The sequence below is a fragment of the Muscardinus avellanarius genome (assembly GCF_963383645.1).
Source record: "Muscardinus avellanarius genome assembly, chromosome: 5".
Classification (NCBI taxonomy): domain Eukaryota; kingdom Metazoa; phylum Chordata; class Mammalia; order Rodentia; family Gliridae; genus Muscardinus; species Muscardinus avellanarius.
Genome location: NC_137790.1, coordinates 74,872,777 through 74,893,458, shown reverse-complemented (window position 1 = coordinate 74,893,458; position 20,682 = coordinate 74,872,777). Strand labels below are relative to the sequence as shown.

General features: G+C 48.1%; 1 protein-coding gene across 1 annotated transcript in view; it reads left to right on the top strand.

Annotated features, from left to right (window-relative positions):
- Positions 1-20,682, top strand: part of SLC12A8 (solute carrier family 12 member 8) — a gene marked incomplete at both ends in the record, with an annotated part of 174,153 nt that overhangs the window by 31,248 nt on the left and 122,223 nt on the right. The window contains 3 exons of the mRNA XM_080696536.1: positions 2,087-2,233; positions 9,364-9,555; positions 18,161-18,392. Of these exons, the coding sequence (XP_080552662.1) occupies positions 2,087-2,233; positions 9,364-9,555; positions 18,161-18,392 (571 nt within the window). The remainder of the gene's footprint in view (positions 1-2,086; positions 2,234-9,363; positions 9,556-18,160; positions 18,393-20,682) is intronic.

The window sequence follows — 20,682 nt, the reverse complement described above, 5'->3', positions numbered from 1 at the left end:
CATCTCTGCCTTTATTTAAAGCTTATTTTGAAACAGGGTCTTGGTCTGTTGCCGACGATCTTGTTAAATTGCAAAGGTTGGCTGTGATCCTCCTGTCTCAGCCTCGCAAGAACTGGGATTTTACAAACATGCCACAACTCCCAATTTCCCTGGTGTATCATTTTCAATTAAAAATTAATTGACACATAAAACTTTTATAGCCAGGTTTGGTGGTTCACACTGGTAATCCCAGTACTTGAGAGGCTGAGGGAGAAGGATTGCAGGTTCGAGGCCAGTCTTAGCAACTTAGCAAGACTCTTAGCTACTTAGTGAGACCCTTTAAAAAAAAAAAGCTGGAGGTGTAGCTCAGAGATAGAGTCTTCCTGGGTTCAATTCCCCAGTAACACACACACACACACACACACACACACACACACACACACTTCACCAAACTTGCACAGATTTATGGGGTACAGTATAATTCCATACATGTATATAATTTGCAATGATCATATCAGGCTAATTAGCATTTCCATCTCCTTAAACATTGTCATTTCTCTCTGTTGGGAAACTTTGAACTCTTCTAGTTATTTTGAAATACATACTAAATTGTTGTAAACTATAGACACCCTTGAGGGCTGTGGAACACTAGAACCAATTCCTCCTACCTAACTGTATGTCGGTCCCATTCTCCAGCCGCCTCTCCTGTTCCCTTCCCCGCTCAGTCTCCAGCGCCCTCTGCCCACTCCGAGGCCCTTGCTGGGTCTGTGAGTGTGGGAGGAATGGAGGAGCAGCTGTGGGCATTCTCTTTTGTACTGAGCCAGCCTAGCTGGCCTCCACTTTGGCCCTATAGGGGGGCCATGTTCTCAGCCACTGAGGACCCCTGTCCCCGTGCCTCTGGATCTTAGACTTGCTCCTGCACTCTTGAGATTTCCTCTTTCTCACTGTGTTTACAGATAGTAGACAGGCCTGCCAGTTGCAGACTCTGCACACAGGCACTCTAAGCTGGGCGCGTCCTCTGCCCCACGCACCCTACCCACAGAGTCAGACAGGTTCCTGAAGATCCAGGCTGCAAGCACGAGTCCCAGCATGAGCTCCTTCTGGTTTTATTTAAGATCATGCTAATATTTCCACCAGCTTTTAGTCTTTTTAGTGAAGACTTTCTATTTGAGTGTTTATAAATGCCTTTGTTATTTTTGAATTGGAAAAACAAGCAGAGAATCTGTTGAACCAATTATTATGATGCTTTAAAATCCTAGGGCCTTAGCCGGGCGTGGTGGTGCACACTTGTAATCCCAGCATTCGGGAGGCTGAGACAGGAGGATCGTGGTTCGTGGACAGCCTCAGCTACTTAGTGAGGCCCTTCGCAACTTAGTGAGACCCTGTTTCAAAATAAAGGATAAAAAAATAGGGCTGTGGGTGTAGCTTGGAGGTAGAATGCCCCTGGGTTCCATCCCTAGCACCAACACACACACACACACACACACACACACACACACACACACAAATCCTAAGGCCTTGGAAAGCAAGGCAGCAGAGGGGTCACCATGTCGGTGTGCAGTCAGGAAGGCAGGACCACTGCAGATGTTTTAAACAGAGGGACTCCAATGCATAGGGTCGGTTACAGAGGCGTTGAATGGGCTAAAGGAGCAGAAGGCAGAAAGAAAGGCCATCCAAAGCTTAGCGACTGCCAGAAGCTTCCCTGGCTGCTAGGACTGAAAGGGAAAAAAGTATTTCCAGAGCTGTGACCGCTGCCTGAGCTGGCCGGGAGCCCACCTGCATGGACTCATCACAGGCAAGTCATGCCCGCAGAAAGCCTGGGAAATGTAGTCCACTGGGCAGCCAGAAGGAAAGGGGGCCAGGTTTGTTGAACAGTTAGTCTCAGCAGTCTCTGCTGTTGGAGAATCCAGTGGTAGTCCTAGAGAGAAAGAGAGAGGAGGAGGGGCCAAAGGCGGGGAGGAGGGAGGAAGAGAGGAAGACGCCCTGGCGGTAAGGTGGAGTGTGTTCAAGTTGGTCTCTACCCACCCTGGTTCACTTCCCTCTCCCTCTCCCTCCTCCCCGCCCACCCTGATGGCGGCTCCTGACTTCTGTGTGCTCTTGTCGGCAGGGGGTCCTGGCCCAGCCCCAGCCCTGGTGGAAGACCCAGATGTTCGTTTGGGAGCCAGTGCTGTTCGGAACCTGGGATGGTGTGTTCACGTCCTGCATGATCAACATTTTTGGGGTTGTCCTCTTTTTGAGGACTGGCTGGCTGGTGGTGAGTGTTGAGCTGGTGGCCCTGCAGTCCCTCATGGGCCGGTGACCGGGAAAGCTGTCACACTTGGCATTCTGCGGCACAGGCAAGGGATTCCTGAAGTACGGCTGCTCCCGAGACGCGAATCAGGAGCAAGCTCAGTGAGTGGGGGGCATTGCTTTTTAAGGAAGAATGCTGCAATCTGGGGCCTCTGAGGATCTCATGGCAGTTCTGCAATGAGTTTGACTGCATGAGGAAGTCGGGGCTGGGGCTGGGGATGCAGCTCAGTTGCAGAGTCCTGGATTCTATCCCTAGCACCGTTTATTTTAAAGTCAGGGTTCATCATGGGTGGGACTAGAGACGAGGCAGAGAGATCAGATGGGTGGCACTTTTGCCACTAGCTGTGACCGTCTCCAGCCCTCCTGGTTCTCTTCATCTCACCTGTGCCCTCCTAAAGCGCCAGCTCCTCACACACATGGCAACTTCTCCCGCCACACCTGACCCTGTTGAGACCACGCACACACAGCGATGCTCAGTCAGAGGTGTGGGCTCCCTGCTCCTGGGGTGGACTGCCTAGAACAGACCCTCCTGACGTGATTCTGGGGGTCAGTTCTTCTTCTGCACAGGACATAGGGCCTCTCCTTCAGGTCTTATGCAAAAGTGTCCTTCCAGGCTCATGTGTGCCCTGAGTGGGGTCCTCAGCCCCCACATCCTGCCTTCTCACACCACAGGGCTTCAGTAGACCACTCAAGCTGCCCAGAACAGAAGGTGAGCCAGGCTAGAATTAAACACCTACTGTGTGGGATTGCAAAACACCAGCCCTGTCCCCTCCTGGTGGGCAGAGTCACATAAGGAAAGATCTCAGTAGCATGAAGCCCCTGGGGTGGAACAAGCCAAGGCCCAGAGGTCACTGAGCTGTCCAGGAGGGCTTCCTGGAGGAGGTTAAAAGCCTTGAAGGGCACATTGGACTGGACAGGTGAAAGAGAGAGGGGACTGTTTGAGGTGTAGAATGTACTGGTCAGTATGCTCCAGAGAAACAGAGCCAGTGCCGTAGGAGATACGCACGTATCGGGTACACGGTGTCAAGTGTTGAGGCTGAAGACAGGACACTAGGGCAGGATTTCTGTGCTGCAGTGTGGAGGCAGAACGCTTCCTCAGGAAGCCTCAGTCTTTGTTCTTAACTCTCTTCGATGGATCAGAAAGGCCACATTAACGACATTATAAAGGGCAATATTATTTATAATCAATTGATTATGTTAGTCACATCTCAAAAAATACTTCTACAGCAATATCTAAACTAGCATTTGACTAAACCACTGGTCACCATAGTCTTGCCATGTTGACACATTATTAGCCATTCCATGAGATAGGGGATTGGAACACCACAGTGTGGGGTGTATAGAGTCTCAGCTCCCTGCGAGCCACCGGAGAGCCACACTTCCCCGCGCTCTCCTCGACCACCCCGGCTCTGACCTGGATGAGGCTGAGCATTTGTTTGTATGTATAGAAAGCTTAGGGTGGAGCCAGCATGGTGGCACATGTTTGTAATCCCAGTACTTGGGAGGATCTCGGGTTCATATGTGGCCAGCCTCAGCTAGTTAGTAAGGCCCTCTGAAACTTAGTAAGACAATGCTATTTCAAAATATAGAATATGCCGGGCGTGGTGGCGCACGCTTGTAATCCCCGCGCTTGGGAGGCTGAGACAGGAGGATCCCACAGGTTTGAAGCCAGCCTCAGCTACTTAGTGAGGTTCTCAGCAACTTAGTGAGACCCTGTTTCCAAATAAAATATAAAATAGGTCTGGGAGTATAGCTCGGAGGTAGAAAGGCCCTGGGTTCTACCCCCAGTACCACCAAAATAAATAAATAAAATAAAGAATAAAAATAGGGCTGGGATGTAGTTTGTAAGTAGAATGTCCTGGGGTTCAATCCCCAGTATCAAAAAAAAAAAAAAAGGCTTAGATTGGAGTCAACAAATTGGTGTTTATGCTGAGAATAAACTGTATTTATGCTAAAAATTTATGCCTCTCACAACTCCTGCCCCTCTTCAAATTTACAGAGACCCCCGATTGTCTAAACATGTAACCTCCAGCTCAGATGCCTCATCTCGGCAGGTGGTCTTAGGCTTCTGAGATGACCCCCGGGTTCCCTTTCCTGGGGGCAACCTCACTGCCCAGACCTTTCCAACCCATGATCAGAGGGGGCCCTTCCACCCGACCTCTGAGGCAGAGGAGGCCTGGTCAGGGATGGCCTGGGCTACCGGGGCTCTGCTCCACTGGTTTTAGAAAAGCCTATTCATAGCTGGGCATGGTGGCACACACTTGTAATCTCAGAACTTGGGAGGCTGAAATTGGAGGATCACAAGTTTGAGGACAGCCTTGACAACATAGTGAGACTCAGCAACCTAGTGAGACCCTGTTTCTAGCAAACAAACAAACAAAAAGTAAATAAATAGTGCTGGAAGTGTGACTCAGAGGTAGAGCTCCCCAATATCCCCCCAAAACATAGGTTCCATCCCCCAACGTGAAGGTAGTTTTATTTGTTATTGACTGTTGCATGGCAGATGACCCCCAGCACTGAGGTGACAAGTACGTGCTCGCTCACAGCTTCCGTGCTCAGCGCCCCACGCACCTCGATGGTGCTTCTTGACCCAGGCTCTCAGCAGGCTGCCGCCGAGCTGTCAGCGGGGCTGCGGTGCCATCTGAAGGCTGGGCCGGGGAGGCCGGGGAGCCATGGCAGGCCGTGGTCCCGCTCATGTGGCCTCTCCATAGGGTCGGCTCAGTCCAGGGCAGTCCACTTCCACCAGGGCGAGAAGTCGAAGGGAGGAGGGAAGACAAGCCACAGACTTTTAAGATCCTAATCTTGGAAGGGACACTCTGTCACTGCTGCAATAGCTTAGTCATTAAAATGAGTCACTACAGAGATAAAACAAGCAGCCTAGAATGAAAGTATGTGCATGTTTAATTTTATACTTCAGAGCTATTGGATAAACTGTAGCGAATATGATCATTTTGAGTGACTAATAAAATATTTGCATACTTTAAGAAAATGTGAGTCATTAGGTATAGCTTCAGCTCGGGGGCAGCGGATCACACAAGGGCGGGATGGCAGAGGCGGGGTCACTGGGGCTGTCATCAAGTCTGTCTTCAAGGTATCCACACAAATACCTTTTGCTCAAAAATGACCTCTCCTTATCAGCTGCGACATGAGTTTCACCTGAAAAATCATATTCGATCATGAAAACAAAGGCCAGTGTGGAATGCCAAAACTAAGACCGAACTTCTAGAAAATGGCATAAAATGAAAATAAGTAGAGACCATGTGAAAATGATATTTTCTTTTGGTACTCGAGCTTGAACCCAGGGGCATTCTACCTCTGAGCTATACCCACAGCCGCCCCCCCCCCCCAGAACTGGGGATGGAATTGAGGAACCTTATACCTCTGAGTTACACCTCCAGCCCTATATTTTATTATTTTATTTTGAAACAGGGTCTCACTGAGTTGCAGGGCCTCACTAAATAGCTGAGGCTGTCCATGAACCGTGATCTTCCTGTCTCAGCCTCCTGAACATTGGGATTGCGTGCATGTGCCACCACGCCCGGCTCACAGCCCTTTTTATTTTTTTGGTTTGAACCCAGGGTCTCACTAGTTTGCTGAGTCTTTCTAAGTTACTGAGGTTGTCCTCAAAACCTGCAACTGTCCTGTCTTAGCCTCCCAGGCACTGCGATAACAGGAGTGAGCCACCACTTCGAGCTCAAAATGATTACTCTAAAGAATAATCTGGAGATATTTATAATTTGGAAGATGGTAAAGTGGCCTTTCTGATGTGAAAGCTTAAAGATGTTGTTGGTACAGGATTTTTCTGTGTGTGTGTGGTACTGGGGGTGGATCCCAGAGGCTTTCTACCTCTGGGCTATACTCCCAGACCTATTTTATATTTTATTTTATTTATTTATTTATTTATTTATTTATTTATTTATTTATTGGTGGTACTGGGAGTGGAACCCAGAGGCCTTCTACCTCCAGGTTATACTCCCAGACCTATTTTATATTTTTATTTGGAAACAGGGTCTCATTAAGTTGCTGAGACCCTCACTAAGTAGCTGAGGCTGGCTTCGAACCCGTGCGATCCTCCTGTCTCAGCCTCCCAAGTGCGGGGATTACAAGCGTGTGCCACTGCGCCCAGCTGATACAGGATATTTTAATTTACATGAAGAAAAATTTACAAATATGAGCAAAAGAAGAAAATTGTCCTATAACATTTTATTAAAAGTGTAAAATCCACAAAATTAGTGACAAGCAGGCTCAAACGTCATACAGCCTGAGGACATCTGCCTCGGGGGAGCTGAAGCCGGCACGATGGGTGGAGTGGGCACTCTGGTTCACCACCAGAATCATTCATTGCTGCCAGCCCTAGAAATCACAGCGCTGTTCTGGGCCATCTGGCTGTCATTGGGTTTTCGTACACATTCCTACACAACTGTTAGCAGTCTTTTCCTAGAGGGAGCACACAGATATCCTTATGCTCCAGTCTAGAGTGCATAAGAAGGAGATTGAGTAGGTGGAATATTTATAAGCTGCACAATAATAATAATTAACAATAGCATAAGATTTATAGCAAAATGAGAATATAGCAAGTAAAGTTTAGCAAGCGTTGCTATGACAGATGGCATTCAGAGTGCATTAAATGTATTGGATCCTCTTAAGATCTAGCATTTCCTGACAATCTGTGAGATAAATATTATCAGTCTCTCTATTTTATGGAAGAGGAAACAGAGCAGAGAGGTGAAGCCGCAGTCACCGCGTTGATGAGGTGCCTGGCTGCCATGCGCCGCATGCAGACCCCTACCTCTGTGCATGCGTGTTCCATTCCAGCCGCCAGTGTGCCCTGATACCACCTCGTGACTGCTCACTTCTGCAGACAGCCCCCACCCATTTTGCTAAAAATTTGTGTGGGAGCTCGATGTGGTGGTGCACACCTATAATACCAGTACTTGGGAGGCAAGACAGGAGGATCTCAGGTTCAAGGCCAGCATTAGCAACTTTGGGAGGTCCTGTTTCAAAATTAAAAAAAAAAAAAAAATAAGGGGCTGAGTATATAGTGGTGCGCCCTTGTAATCCCAGTACTTGCGAGGCTGAGACAGGAGGATAGCAGGTTTGTGGCCAGCCTCAACTATTTAGTGAGGCCTTCTACAACTTCTTGAGACCTTGCTTCCAAATAAAAAATGAAATAGGGCTGAGGATGTAGCTCAGAGGTAAAAGGCCCCTGGATTCCATCTCTAGCATCAAAATATAAAAATTAAAAAAAAAAAAAGGCTGAGGGTGTAGCTTGGAGGTAGAATGCCCTGGGTTCAATTCCAGTACCACCACCAAAAAAAAAAAAAAAAAATGGGAGAGACTGGCATGAGTGATAGTGACTGCTGTCACGGTTACTTTGTCACAACCTAATCACATCCAGGGTCTCAGGCATGCTAGGAAAGTGCTCCAATATTGAGCAATATTCCAACCCATAGTTTGTTTTTATTCGGTTTAATTTCCCCCAAGGCGTTTAAGCTAGTTAATAAAGACACCCACAGTACTTCAAGCTAAAAATAACTGGAAACTCTTATGAGAGAGCACAGGTTTCAACAAGTGAGGGCAGAGTGAAGCTCGCTCACGGCACCGTCCCTCCCTGGGCCTACACGTGCCTCCTGAGCTCTTCCCGCAGGCAGGTCTCCCTGGCAGGTGTCTGCAAAGCCAGCTGAGCAGCATGTCCTCCCCGGGGGCCTTGCAGGGGACAGCGGGCACAGGGACTTTCTTCTCCTCTGTGCTAATATTGTAGGAGGTCTTTGCCGGGAGTGGGGAGGGGGGGGACAAGATTGGTCCACAGCCGGGCGTGGTGGCGCACGCTTGTAATCCCCGCTCTTGGGAGGCAGAGACAGGAGGATCGCGCAGGTTCGAAGCCAGCCGCGCGCGTTGGCTTAGGAGACCCTGTTTCCAAATATAAAAATGTAAAAATAGGTCTGGGAGTGTAGCCCAGAGGTAGAAGGGCTTCCAGGAACCCCAGCACCACCAAAAAAAAAAAAAAAAAAAAAAAAAAAAAGATTGGTCCACAGGATGTTTATAGTTATATAAGAATGCAAATATTCCTAAGGGTATTTGTATGAATCAGCAGGAATGAATAGGAATGGCGTAGAATGCTGGAACAGAAAGAGGGAGAGCAGAGCACTGTGCGGCTCCGACACCTTGACTCCGTGGGCTCCATCCCAGACCAACCCTGAAGCCGCAGACATCATCCGGGCAGGGGATCAGTGCATCCCTGACATCCAGCACACCTCTCCAGCTCACTTCAAGGCCACTCAGCCCTCCCCCTGGCTCTGCCACTAATTCTTTCTCCAGCACCTAGCTCAGGGAGCCTGGCCTTCCAGCCACCGCTGCCTCTCTGGCAGCGTGCGCACCCGCCTCCTTAGGAGAGCCGGCCCACTTCCTCCCCACGACTCTTGCTTTTCCCATTGACATGTGTCCGTCTATGTGTGTCTCTAAGCATTTGTGTGTGTTTATTCATTCAACATGAAGTGAGTACCCAAGGTGCCGAGGACGTGCTCAGCCCCAAGGGTATGAGGGGGTCCTGCTCGCCAACGCTAATAGCCTGGAAGTGGGGACTGACTTGGAAGGACACTTAGTATGACTCTAAGCACTGTGATAAGTACTAAGCCCTGGGTACTGGAGGAGCCCAGAGGAAGGGTTACAGGGACAGGCCTGGAGGAGAAAATCCTGAACACCGAGTCTTCAAGGATGTGTTGGAGCTAACCTGGCAAATAAGCAGAATGCGCAGAAAAAGGGTCGCAGGCAGGGCGGGGTGGGGTCATGGAGGGAGAGAGCTGCCAGGGTAGAGGCAGGGGTAACAGATTAGGAGTCGCCCATCCGGTGGACTGAGTTACTCTGACCTGACCCTGCAGAGTTTGAGGCAGGGACGCTCCGCTTGCCTAGAGCTTCTTGCTCAGCACCGGGGGCATCCTTTGTCATAGGTTTCCCCCAACCCCCCCGTGCCTCAGCCCCCACCTTCATTCCAGGCAGGGCTGGGGGTCCAGGGCGAGGGGCGGTGGTCCTGGCTCCTATGAGGGAGGCTTGGCTGGGCCTCGGCTCTCATCTGACCCTGTCCTTGTTGTTCTGCAGGGAAACACAGGTGTGCTCACGGGCATGCTCCTGGTGTCCTTTGTCATCCTCGTGGCCCTGGTCACCGTGCTGTCTGGCATCGGTGTCGGGATGCACGGCGGCATGGGCAGCGGTGGCGTCTACTCCATGATCTCCTCCGTGCTGGGCGGGCGGACGGGAGGCACCATCGGGCTGCTTTATGTGTTTGGACAGGTGAGGCTGCCGTGTCCCTGCCCACAGTCAGCTACTACCTTCTCCTCCCTCAGTCTACCAGAGCAAGAAGTGAGGTAGCAGACCTGCTCTACTGCCCAGCAGGCTGAGCTCCGGAGGAAACAGGCAGGGCCATGCCCTGGCCCCGATCCAGGCCCTGGTCCAGAGCTCCTGCCCCACCGCTCCCGCCTGGTGGATTCCTGGGTTTGGCCCAGCCCCATTCTTTCTGCCTTTCTTGAGGGCTGCGCATCTTAGTTACCGGAGCCCAGGTGGCAGCCTTGTGGCCTGGACCCAGGGCACCTTTGCACCAAACAGAGGGCATTTGCCTGTGCCAAGGAACTTTCCTGGAAGCAGGCCCCTCTCAACTGAGCTGGAGCTCTCAGAGAAATCTGATGGCTGGGGGTCATTGGCAGGGAGGCGGGACACTGTGTCTGAGGAAAATGCCGAGGGGGAGGCCGCCCCTCAGTGAGCAGGGGACCCAAGGCTGTGGAGCTAAAATGCAGGGCTGGTGACAGTGCTGAGGAGGTGAGTGCAGCCTCCGGAAGCGGGTCTTTGTGAGCATTTTTTGGACTGAAGAAGCTTTGATGATACCATAAAGGGTGGTGGGCGGTTGGAAAACAGCTTAAAGAAAAAGATTTGTATGAGGAAAGCATCAGTTTTGCTTTTTTTATTTTTAGGCAGTACAGGAAGGAATCTCAGCAAAAATACATCTGATTCTCTAACACCACAAAGCTGTGTGTGCATGTGGTGTAGTGTGTGGTGGTGTGGTGTGTGTGTGTGTGTGTGTGTGTGTGTGTGTGTGTGTGTATGCATGCATCTCTAGGACAGATGCATGGAAAGCAGATGAACTGTGACTGCCTGTCGGGAGTGATGATGCCGGTACGTGGGAGGCTGAAATAGGAGGATGACAGTTTCCAGGCCAGCCTCAGCAGCCTTGTGAGACGCTCAGCAACCCAGTGAGACCCTGTTTCAAAATGAAAATAAGCAAAAAGTACTGGGGGTGTAGCTCAGAGGGAGCATGTCCCTGGGTTCAATCCCCAGTAACACATGCAAGCACACACGCACATGCACACACATGCACATGCACACACATTTATTTCTGCTCTAATTCTTATTATTCCCTCCTTTCTGCTTCGAGTTTGGTTTGCTCTTCTTCTCTGGTTTCTTAGCGTGGTGGTTAGATGACTGACTCGAGCCCTTTCCTCCTCCAGGGCGTGGCTGGGGTTTCTCAAGTTCCCCATGCTGGGTTCATATCAACCCCTTAGCCCTCACCCCAGGGCACATATGCATTCATTAATTTTTAATAACCAATAGAGCACATTGTCTAGTTTTTGCTCTATCAGGGATTGGCAAACTTCTGTAAAGGACTAAACAGTAAATATTTTGGATTTTGTAAGTTGTACATCTCTGTTACAGCCACTCAGCTCTGCCAATGTAGTGCTAAAACAGCCATAGACAATATAAAATAAAGAGATACAGCTGTATTCCAATAAAACATTATTTATCAAAACAGGCAGCAAGCAGAATTTGGCCAGTGACTAGATTATTTATTTATTTATTTATTTTTGGTACTGAGGATTGAACCCATTGACATTCTACCTCTTAGCTACATCCCAGCCCATATATATTATTTATTTATTTATTTTTGGTACTGAGGATTGAACCCATTGACATTCTACCTCTTAGCTACATCCCAGCCCATATATATATATATATATATATATATATATATATATATATATATATATATTCTGGAAACGTGGTCTTCCTAAGTTGCCGAGGCTGTCCTTGAATCTGCAATCCTTCAGCCTCCCAAGTGCTGGGATTAGGCGTGGGCCAGCTTGCCGGGCCTTGCCCTAAACCTTAAGAGGTGCAAACACTGAGAATAATGATTCTGGAGGTTTGCAAAATGGTGTCATTGTTCTGCATGCTCCTATTAGCCAGCTGTACGTTACTGTGAGAAAATACCTGATGTAACAAGTTTAAAGAGGAAAGGTTTACTTTGCTCAGGGCTTTCAGCGGTGCAGTCCATGATCGGCTGGCTCCTTTGCTTCTGGGCCTCTGATGACGCAGAACATCATGGTCGGAGGCTGCACAGCCAGGGAGTAGAGAGAAAGAGGAGAGGAAGGGTCTAGGAACAGGAATTACCCCGTGGGGCACACCCCAGGGACCCCAGTGACCTTCTTCTTCCCCCAGGCCCCCTCCTAAGTGTCCACCACCTCCCAGTAATCCTATGTGCTGTGAACCGATCAGTGGACAGACCAGGCCCAGCCCTCGTGACTCTTTCGCCTCCCAAGAGCCCCACTCTGAACGTTGTGCTCTGGGGACCCAGCCTTCGACATCCGAGTCTCTGGGGGACACTTGCCATCCCAGCCCTAACACTCCCAAGCCTTCCTCCCTGGCTTCTGAGGCCTGGGCTACAGAGACTAGAGACCTCCTGCTCCCTGCTCCACTTGCCCGTGTGGGCCTGAGGGCTTCTTGGGAGTGGCTTAACTGGACACTATAATGTCCAGCTTCAGCCTGCATGAAGTGTCTAGAAGCATTGCAACAGCTATTGTGGTCCGTGCTGGACTCTGTACAAGCACAGTGGAAATTGGGAATCGGCTATAGACCCAGAGGTCTGGAGCTTCCTCATGGGAGTCAGCACGCACACGAGACACGCAGTCCATCAGCTTTGACCTAAGTCAGGGATTTGTGTCAGGAGGAGGCGGTGTGGAGGGACGGCTCCGGCCCCCTGATAAGGTATCCAAAGATGGAGAAAAAGGTCTATGAGCATGAACTGTGACTCTTTAAAACAAAATACCCTAGCCGGGCGTGGTGGCGCATGCCTAAAATCCCCACACTTGGGAGGCTGAGACAGGGGGATCGCACAGGTTCGAAGCCAGCCTCAGCTACTTAGTGAGGCTCTCAGCAACTTAGTGAGACCCTGTTTCCAAATAAAATATAAAATAGGTCTGGGAGTATAGCCCAGAGGTAAAAAGCCCCTGGGTTCCACCCCCAGTACCATCCAAAAAATAAATAAAATAAATAAAACAAAATACCTTAACTGGGCATGTTGGTGCGTGCCTGTAATCCCAGTACCTGGGAGGATGAGACAGGAGGATTGCAGGCTTGAGGAGAGCTGTAGCAAATAGTGCGACTCTTGTCAACCTATCAACCTAGCAAGATCCTGTTTCCAAATAAGAAATAAAATCAGACTGGCAGACCCTGAGCGTCCACTCCTGGTGGCTTGAATTCAGACCAGCCCTGAGCTGGCTCTGTGAGCCGGTGTGGGTGAGGGCCTTCCGTCCTGGGCTGCTTCCCTGAACACATTTGGACTGGGCTTCATCATGCCCCACCATAGTTTTTACGTAAACCTAATGGTACTCTCAGGATGCTTGCTCTTATTTCTTCTTTATAAAATTATCTTGTTTTACTTTGGTCCTAGGGATTGAACCCCAGAGTGTTCTATCTCTGAGCTAGACCTCCCAGCCCTATTTAATTTTTTTTATTTGAAACCGAGCCTTGCTAATTTGCTGAGACTGGCTTCGAATCTGGGATCTTCCTGTCTCAGCCTCCCAAGTACTGGGGTTACAGGCGTGCACCACCATGCCTGGCTCTACAAAATTCTTTTAAAATTGCAAAATGATATTCACCGTAGTCAGTTAACACATCGGAGATAATGGAAAGGAGACGTTCTCCCATACCTCGAGGTACCTGTGTAAACCACAGACAGCATTCTCCACTACTATAGCCACCCACTTGTGGGTTTTGAAGGACTCGCTTATTTTTATAAAAATTAGGATACATTTCATACTGTTCTGTTGTGTGAAGTCTCGCTTTCCAGTAAGTCACAGGTAGTCCTCTAGCTCAGGTCTTTTAACCATTATTAAGCAACTCCTACGCATGGGAGTTGCTTAACATTGTATACCATGAGCTTCCCAGAGTTGGGCAAGTTTCTGCTCTGTACTCTTACTGTCTTCTGTATGAGTCGTTTTAGTCCTTTTTCATTCCTAATAGTCTATATTTTTCATTCATTCTCTCTCTCTCTCTCTCTCTCTCTCTCTCTCTCTCTCTCTCTCTCTCTTTTCAGTACTGGAGATGAAACCCGGGGCATTCTTCCTCCGAGCTACACCCCCAGCCCTATTTTTTATTCTTTATTTTGAAAATGGGTTTCACTGAGTTGCAGAGGGCCTCACTGAGTAGCCGAGGCTGGTCGCACACGTGATCCTCCAGTCTCAGCCTCCCAGATGCTGGGATCACAAGCGTGCAACACCACACCTGGCTCACATTTTCTCTTCTTAATCAGGCTGCCAGGGGTTATCTATTTTATTAATTTTTTTAAAGGATTAACCTTTGTTTTTTGTTTTTTTCTCTTATTACTTTTCTTCCAGTTCATATTTCTCTATACTAAATGCCTTTTCACTCTATTTATGTTTATCTATTTATGACCTCCTCAGTTAATTTTTCCTTCCTTCCTTTCTTCCCTCCTTCCTTCCTTCTTGTGGTTAAACCCAGAGGCATTCTACCTTCTAGCTCCACCCATAGCGATTTTATGTTTTTGTTTTGAAACCCGGTCTTGCTGGTCGCTGAGAGTCTTGCTACATTGCCGAAGCCGCCTTGAACCTGCAGTCCTCCTATTTCAGCCTCCTAATTACTGGGATCACAGGCCTGCACCACCATGTCTGTCTTCTTTCTTTTTTAACTAATAGAAATATCTAGGACTAATTTTTCCCCCTTCGGAATACAAGTTTGGTTCTGTCTCTTGAGGTTCAGGACTCTCCTTTTCATCACTTTCTACGTAATTTGAAGTCTTGTTTTTTACTACTGGCTTTTCCCACGTGGGTCCAATTTATCTGTATTGCAGTTTCCCCCAGGCTGATTTGGAAGTTCTCCTGTGCTCAGTTCAGCTCGTAGTGGCAGGCCACCTTAGAAGCCATAATTAGGCTTGTATTTTTCTGTTTACTTATTTTACTTTTTCTAAACATCCCAACCAAGTCATACTACTTGCTAGATGCTCCCTGATGAAATAGGAAATTTCTTTCCACTCTTTATAGACACCCTCACCTCTAACCTCAAGCTCGTAGACTTTGAGATGATCATTTGATTTTGGACTGTTATTTCTTCTCCTTCAAGTCAGTCTCTCTGACTTCAAGATCTTTATTGACAACTTAAACTACAACTTTCCAGGGACATTGGTATCATTTACTTAGCATTAGCAAAGTATTTTAGAATATTTATAGCTGGCTACTGTTTCCTCTTTCATAGTGGCTGGGAATAATAATGTCATAATGACATGTCAACAGTTATCATTTCTGTAATTCTAACTGTGAACCAGAGATTGTTGTAGAACTTTACATAAAGTAGCTCATTTAATCCTCACACCAACCTGAAGTTAGGAGTCTTATCACCTGTGCTCTACAGGTTAGGGAAGGAGACACAGAGAGGTTGAGATACTTTCCCAAGTCACACAGCATTTGGCCTTTCTCTGGTGTCACAGTCGACGCTGCTAATGACCCAGCCGTCTTCAGCATCCCAAGGAGCCTTCTCCCCTTGCCGACATCTTTGGGCTTACAAACATTTTAGGTGCAAACCTGAATGAGAGGCTCTGCTGAAGTTATTGGAAACATAAGGCAGTATTTACAGCGTGGCCTACCCCTTTAAACACAAAAATTCTGCAGCTAGGGAAAAAAAATCAGTTCGGACGCTCCAGGTGCAAATGATCACGGTCAAGTTCTGGGGTCATCCTCTTCACATCGGAAACGCGGGGCACCAGGGAGGCGAGGTCCACGCACACCATCATTACTACCACGTGCTCATCGTTTACTTTTTAAACTCAGATAAATCTGGCCGTAAAGAGTCCCGTTGACCTGGCCGGATGCTGTCGAAATAGCATCATTACCACCAGCACGCTCCTGGGGGGAAGCTAAGAGGAAGTCTGAGTTCTGAGTTGAATGTTGGAAAACAGGTCAGTCTCTCTCTTTCAGAGATGATTGTACTTTCCATTATTCCATTATTTTTTCTCTTTCTTTCTTTCTTTCTCTTTCTTTTTTTTTTTTTTTTTTTTTTTGGTACGGGAATTAAACACAGGGACATTCTATCCCCAAGCCATACCCCCAGCCCTTATTTTCTAATTTTTTTGTTTTGCAACAGGGTCTCACGAGGTTGCTAAAAGTCTCACAATGTTGCTGAGGTGTCTTTGAACCTGTGATTGTCTTGTCTCAGCTTTCCATGTACTGGGATAACAGGCATGCACCACTATGCCCGGCTCACAGTTCTAGTGTGAACAGAAATGCCCATTATTATGGGGGCACTGGAATAACTATTTAAGCGTGTGAATTTGTTGGAACATTGAGAAAAATGTCATGTGCCTGATTACAAAGTGAGCCGATCTCAGTGAAGGTAGGGCCTGTGCGTGAGCTCCCTCAGATACAGAAGCTTCCCTCCTTCCTGGCCTGGACACAGAAGGCCCGGGACTTGATGATGCCTTTTTCCCAAAGTGCATTTTATAGTCAGCATATCACAAAATATTCATTGAATGCTGGTGACATACTTAGCAAATGCGCAGTATTTGAAGAGATGCAAATCAACATAAAATTTTTATTTTTAAAAGATGTTCACAGAGCCGGGCGTGGTGGTGCATGCTTGTAATCCCAGCATTCGGGTGGCTGAGACAGGAGGATCGCAGGTTGGCAGCCAGCATCAGCTACTTAGGCCTTCTGTAACGTAGGGAGACCCTGTTTCAAGTAAAGAGTAAAAAAAGAATAAAAATAGTATAGAGATGTAACTCAGAGGTAGAATGCCCCTGGGTTCAATTTTCAGTACTGAAAAAAAAAAAAAAAAGAAAGAAAGAAAAGGAAAAGAAAAGATTTTTGCCTTGTCAGACATGGTGGCACAAGCCTGTAAGTCCCAGTACTTTGGAGGTTGAGACAGGAGGATCAAAGGTTCAAGACCAGTCTCAGCAAACTAACAAGACCCTGTTTCAAAACAAAACAAAAAGGGCCTGGGAGTATAGCTCAGAGGTAGAATGCCTCTGGGTTCAGTCTCCAGTACACACACACACACACACACACACACACTCACACACGATGTTTGCATTCTTGGTAGTGATTTGGGAGACAGATACATGGAATGATAATAGAATATGGACCTAGATAGATACTCTGTTGTGTGGCGTTGGCAGTTAGCATATTTATCAGGAAATGGGAATGAGGAGAAGCTTCATGACAAAGCACAGCTGGGGCGGTGGTGACGAGAGTGGCCAGGGCTGCTGGAGGGAAGGGATCAGCCTGAGGACTGGCCGCGGCTGAGGACTGCGCCTGCTGAGGCTGGTGCTATTTTCAACTATTTTATACATTACATTTTTTTTTTTTTTTTTGGTGGTACTGGGGTTCCTGGAAGCCCTTCTACCTCCGGGATACACTCCCACGGGCTACACTCCCAGACCTATTTTTTTTAACATTTTTATGTGGAAACAGAGTCTCTTAAACCAGCGAGGCTGGCTGCGAACCAGCACGATCCTCCTGTCTCCGCCTCCCAAGCGCGGGGATTACAAGCGTGCGCCACCACGCCCGGCTACATTACATTTAAAATGCTTTAAGCTGGGCGTGGTGGCCCACACTTGTAATCCCCGCGCTTGGGAGGCTGAGACAGGTGGATCACACAGGTTCGAAGCCAGCCTCAGCTACTTAGTGAGGCTCTCAGCAACTTAGTGAGACCCTGTTTCCAAATAAAGTATAAAATAGGTCTGGGAGTATAGCCCGGAGGTAGAAGGGCTTCCAGGAACCCCAGTACCACCACCACCAAAAAAAAAAAGCTTTAAAATAAAACTTATGACTCTCAGACAAATATCAAGTATATGTGTGCCAAGGATTTTTTTTTAAACTTGTGAATTAGCTGAAGAGTCAAAAAGAGCCGTGAGTGGTAGGCGTGGACACTCGGTGGATAGAGATCCAATCTACAAATCCACAGTTAGGCAATTTAATAAGTAAATGTGAGGATAAGCTTGCTGGGGTAAATATAGAATGAGGTAATGTCTTACTGAACAACAATCTCTAATCTTTTGAAGTATCTGTTCCCCTGGACAGAAGTTATTTGAATCTCTACTGGGAAAAAATGCATAAGTTAACATGTAACTTTACTAAGTGGGATTCTGTCATACAGCCAATCAACAGCATGCAGTGAGCAAAGTACATTCACCTGGACAGTCCTTGGGTGGCCTCTGTCACCCATGACATTGAAAAGACATGCCCGCTTTAGATAACTTAAGAAATAATACTGACCTAAAGAAACGCAGAGGATACTGTTTTGCTCTGTGCTCTGAAGATGGGCCTCCGCGTGTCCTTGTTCTAGATTTAGGGCTTGAATAATGCAGAGGGAGAACTCCAAAGGCCTCTCCAGCCCAGACCTCTCGCCCACAGAAGCAGCCAGCTCTCTGCTTGGGCTCTACGCTCACCCTCCCTTTGTCAAGACGAAAAGAGCAAAAGTGGGGCCGTGGCTGACTCCGGGGCAGAGGGTCAGGTGCTGGGCCTCTGTGCCGTGCCACGTTGTGCTTGTCGGGTGAGCAGGACCCTCGGGCCCCTGACGCTCGTCTTTGTGCCGGCCCTTCCTACCTGGAACTGCCGGGCAGTGTGTTGCAGGTGCCATGTACATCACCGGCTTCGCTGAGTCCATCTCGGATTTGCTGGGCCTTGGGAACATCTGGGCCGTACGAGGAATTTCAGTTGCGGTGCTTCTGGCCTTGCTGGGGATCAACCTTGCTGGGGTCAAATGGATCATCCGCCTCCAGCTGCTGCTGCTGCTGCTGCTGGCCGTGTCCACGCTGGACTTTGTGGTGGGCTCATTCACCCACCTGGACCCAGGTGAGCCCTGCCCATAAGAGTCCCACATATGGCCTATTGATAGGTTTACAGTGCTTTGTAGATGTTAATAGGTGTGGGTTTGGAGCTGACCCTCCTCTGCAGGTGTGCCCACAGGTGAGTGGGTGTGTGTTGGTGCAGGTCATGGGCCAGAAGCTGTCTTCATACACACACATTTTCATTTCACACACTTTCCATGTTTCTTTTCTTTCTCTTAAAAGCAAAATCCCCAAATGTAAAATTTTTAAGAAGCAGAAATAGATGGATATGGATCAAATTCATAACTGTGATTGGACGACGAGGCACGAAATAAATATGGGGGTATAGAAGAAAAATAATTTTATCTGTCGACCTCTACTTTTTTTGTGTGGTACTGGGGATGGAACACAGGGGCGTTCTACCTCCGACCTACACCCCCAGCCCTATTTTTTATTCTTTATTTTGAAATACAGCTCACCGAGTTGCAGAGGGCCTTGCTAAGTAGCTGAGGCTCTCCTTGAACCGTGATCTTCCTGTCTCAGCCTCACAAATGCTGGGATTACAAGCTTGCCCGGCCACCCTCTACTTTTTTAAAGGACGTTGTCTAGAGTGTGTGAGGCTCTAGGTTTAATTCCTGCACTGTAAAACTGAAAATAAATAAATAAATGACTCGATATAACAATATTAACAATTGTTATTTCTGGGAGATGTGGACAAATATGTTTGGTTATTTATAGTGTTCTGTACAAAATTATTTTTCAAAATAAAAATATGCATCTATTAACTAAGCTGAAAGGAAATCAGCCACCTGGTATGACTTTATCCCCTTGGAAGTGGTATCATATCTTTGTAATATATCTATCACTGATGAATCTCACCCTGGGTTTTCCTCAGCCTTGAGGATGATCTGCAACTCGAATCCTGAATCCTCAGGCGCCGAGCGAGAAGCTCCTACCCAGAGCATGTACAGCTCTGCAGCTTTCTGATTTGTGCTATTTGGCATCGAAGCCAACTTTGTTTCTCTCCAAAATGCGGTGCTATTCTGAGGGTACTGAAGAAGAAAGGCAGCTGCCTGTCATCCCACACTTTAGGGACTCTGTCTTGATATGGCAGTTGTCACCAGGCATCTACACCAGGCTGTGGATGAGAAAGGAAGATAGAGCCAACAGTGTTGTTAAAAAAAAATCTACATACGAGACGTTCATGCTTGTAATCTCAGTACATGGGAGGCTGAGACAGGAGTATCACGGGTTCAAGACCAACAGTACATGGTCATTTAGTGAGGCTCTCCTTCAAAATAAAAAAACAAACTAGGGCTGGGAGTGTAGCCTAGAAGTAGAGCACCCTTGGGCTCAGTCCCCAGTACCAAAAAAAAAGAAAGAAAGTAAATCTCAGCACAGACAATTACCTGTAGAGATGGTGGCGGTCATGGTGGTGTTAGTGACATGGTCTGTCTTTATTTAGTCCTTATCATAACCTCTTGAGATAAGAACAGCCATATGGTATAGGTGAGAAGTCGAGGCTCAAAGATGCTACAGTTTGTGGTGCTGCTGGGCTTTGAAACTAGACCTATTCGGCTTTGCCGCTGAGCCTTTCCCTGAGGTGGGAAGTGGCCCGTGTCCTTGTGGCAGCAGCCGCTTTGCCCTTTCGGGGCTGCTCCTGACGCTTGTTCTAAGCCACCTTGCCTTTATCACAGCACTGGTGTAGACAGGTTGGGATCCAGTTTGTTGTACCCACCTGCCTTATCTCTTCTTTGGATGTTATAATTTTCTGCTGGGAAATTGTCATGCTCCTCAATTCTCTGAATGCCTGGTACCCTCTGGCATCCCGGGTCCTTCCCCAGAACCTCCAGACCACCCCATGATCCGGCGTGTAAAGGTTAGTTCTACGGCAGACCACCCCAGTGCTGAGGCCCGCGGGGTCCACGTTGCTGCCTGATCCCGCAGCGTGCTGACTGGAGCATCTCCATAGGGGGAAGAGCTGATTGCTTTCCCTGGCCTTGGACCATTCTGCAGAGATGGTCCCCCACTGAGAGAGACGTACTGGCTTTGGGCCACCAAACTGTCCAGAGAACTGTCCACGCCGGTCCCCGATTGCCCGGGCCTTCCCCCTGCACAGATGGTTACTGAAAGAGCAGAAGTAGTTAAATTGCAGGGTAAGGCTGCTGGCCTGTTTGAAATCTCACTAGACTGATGCGTTTTCCTCCTTCTTGATTAGAAGTTTTCTTGGCTCCTCTTCTAAGTTACTACAAATATTTCTCCTTCCCTCTGGTCAGTGCATTAGCAGGGTACAGCGTGAGCGGAAATTTGTTTTC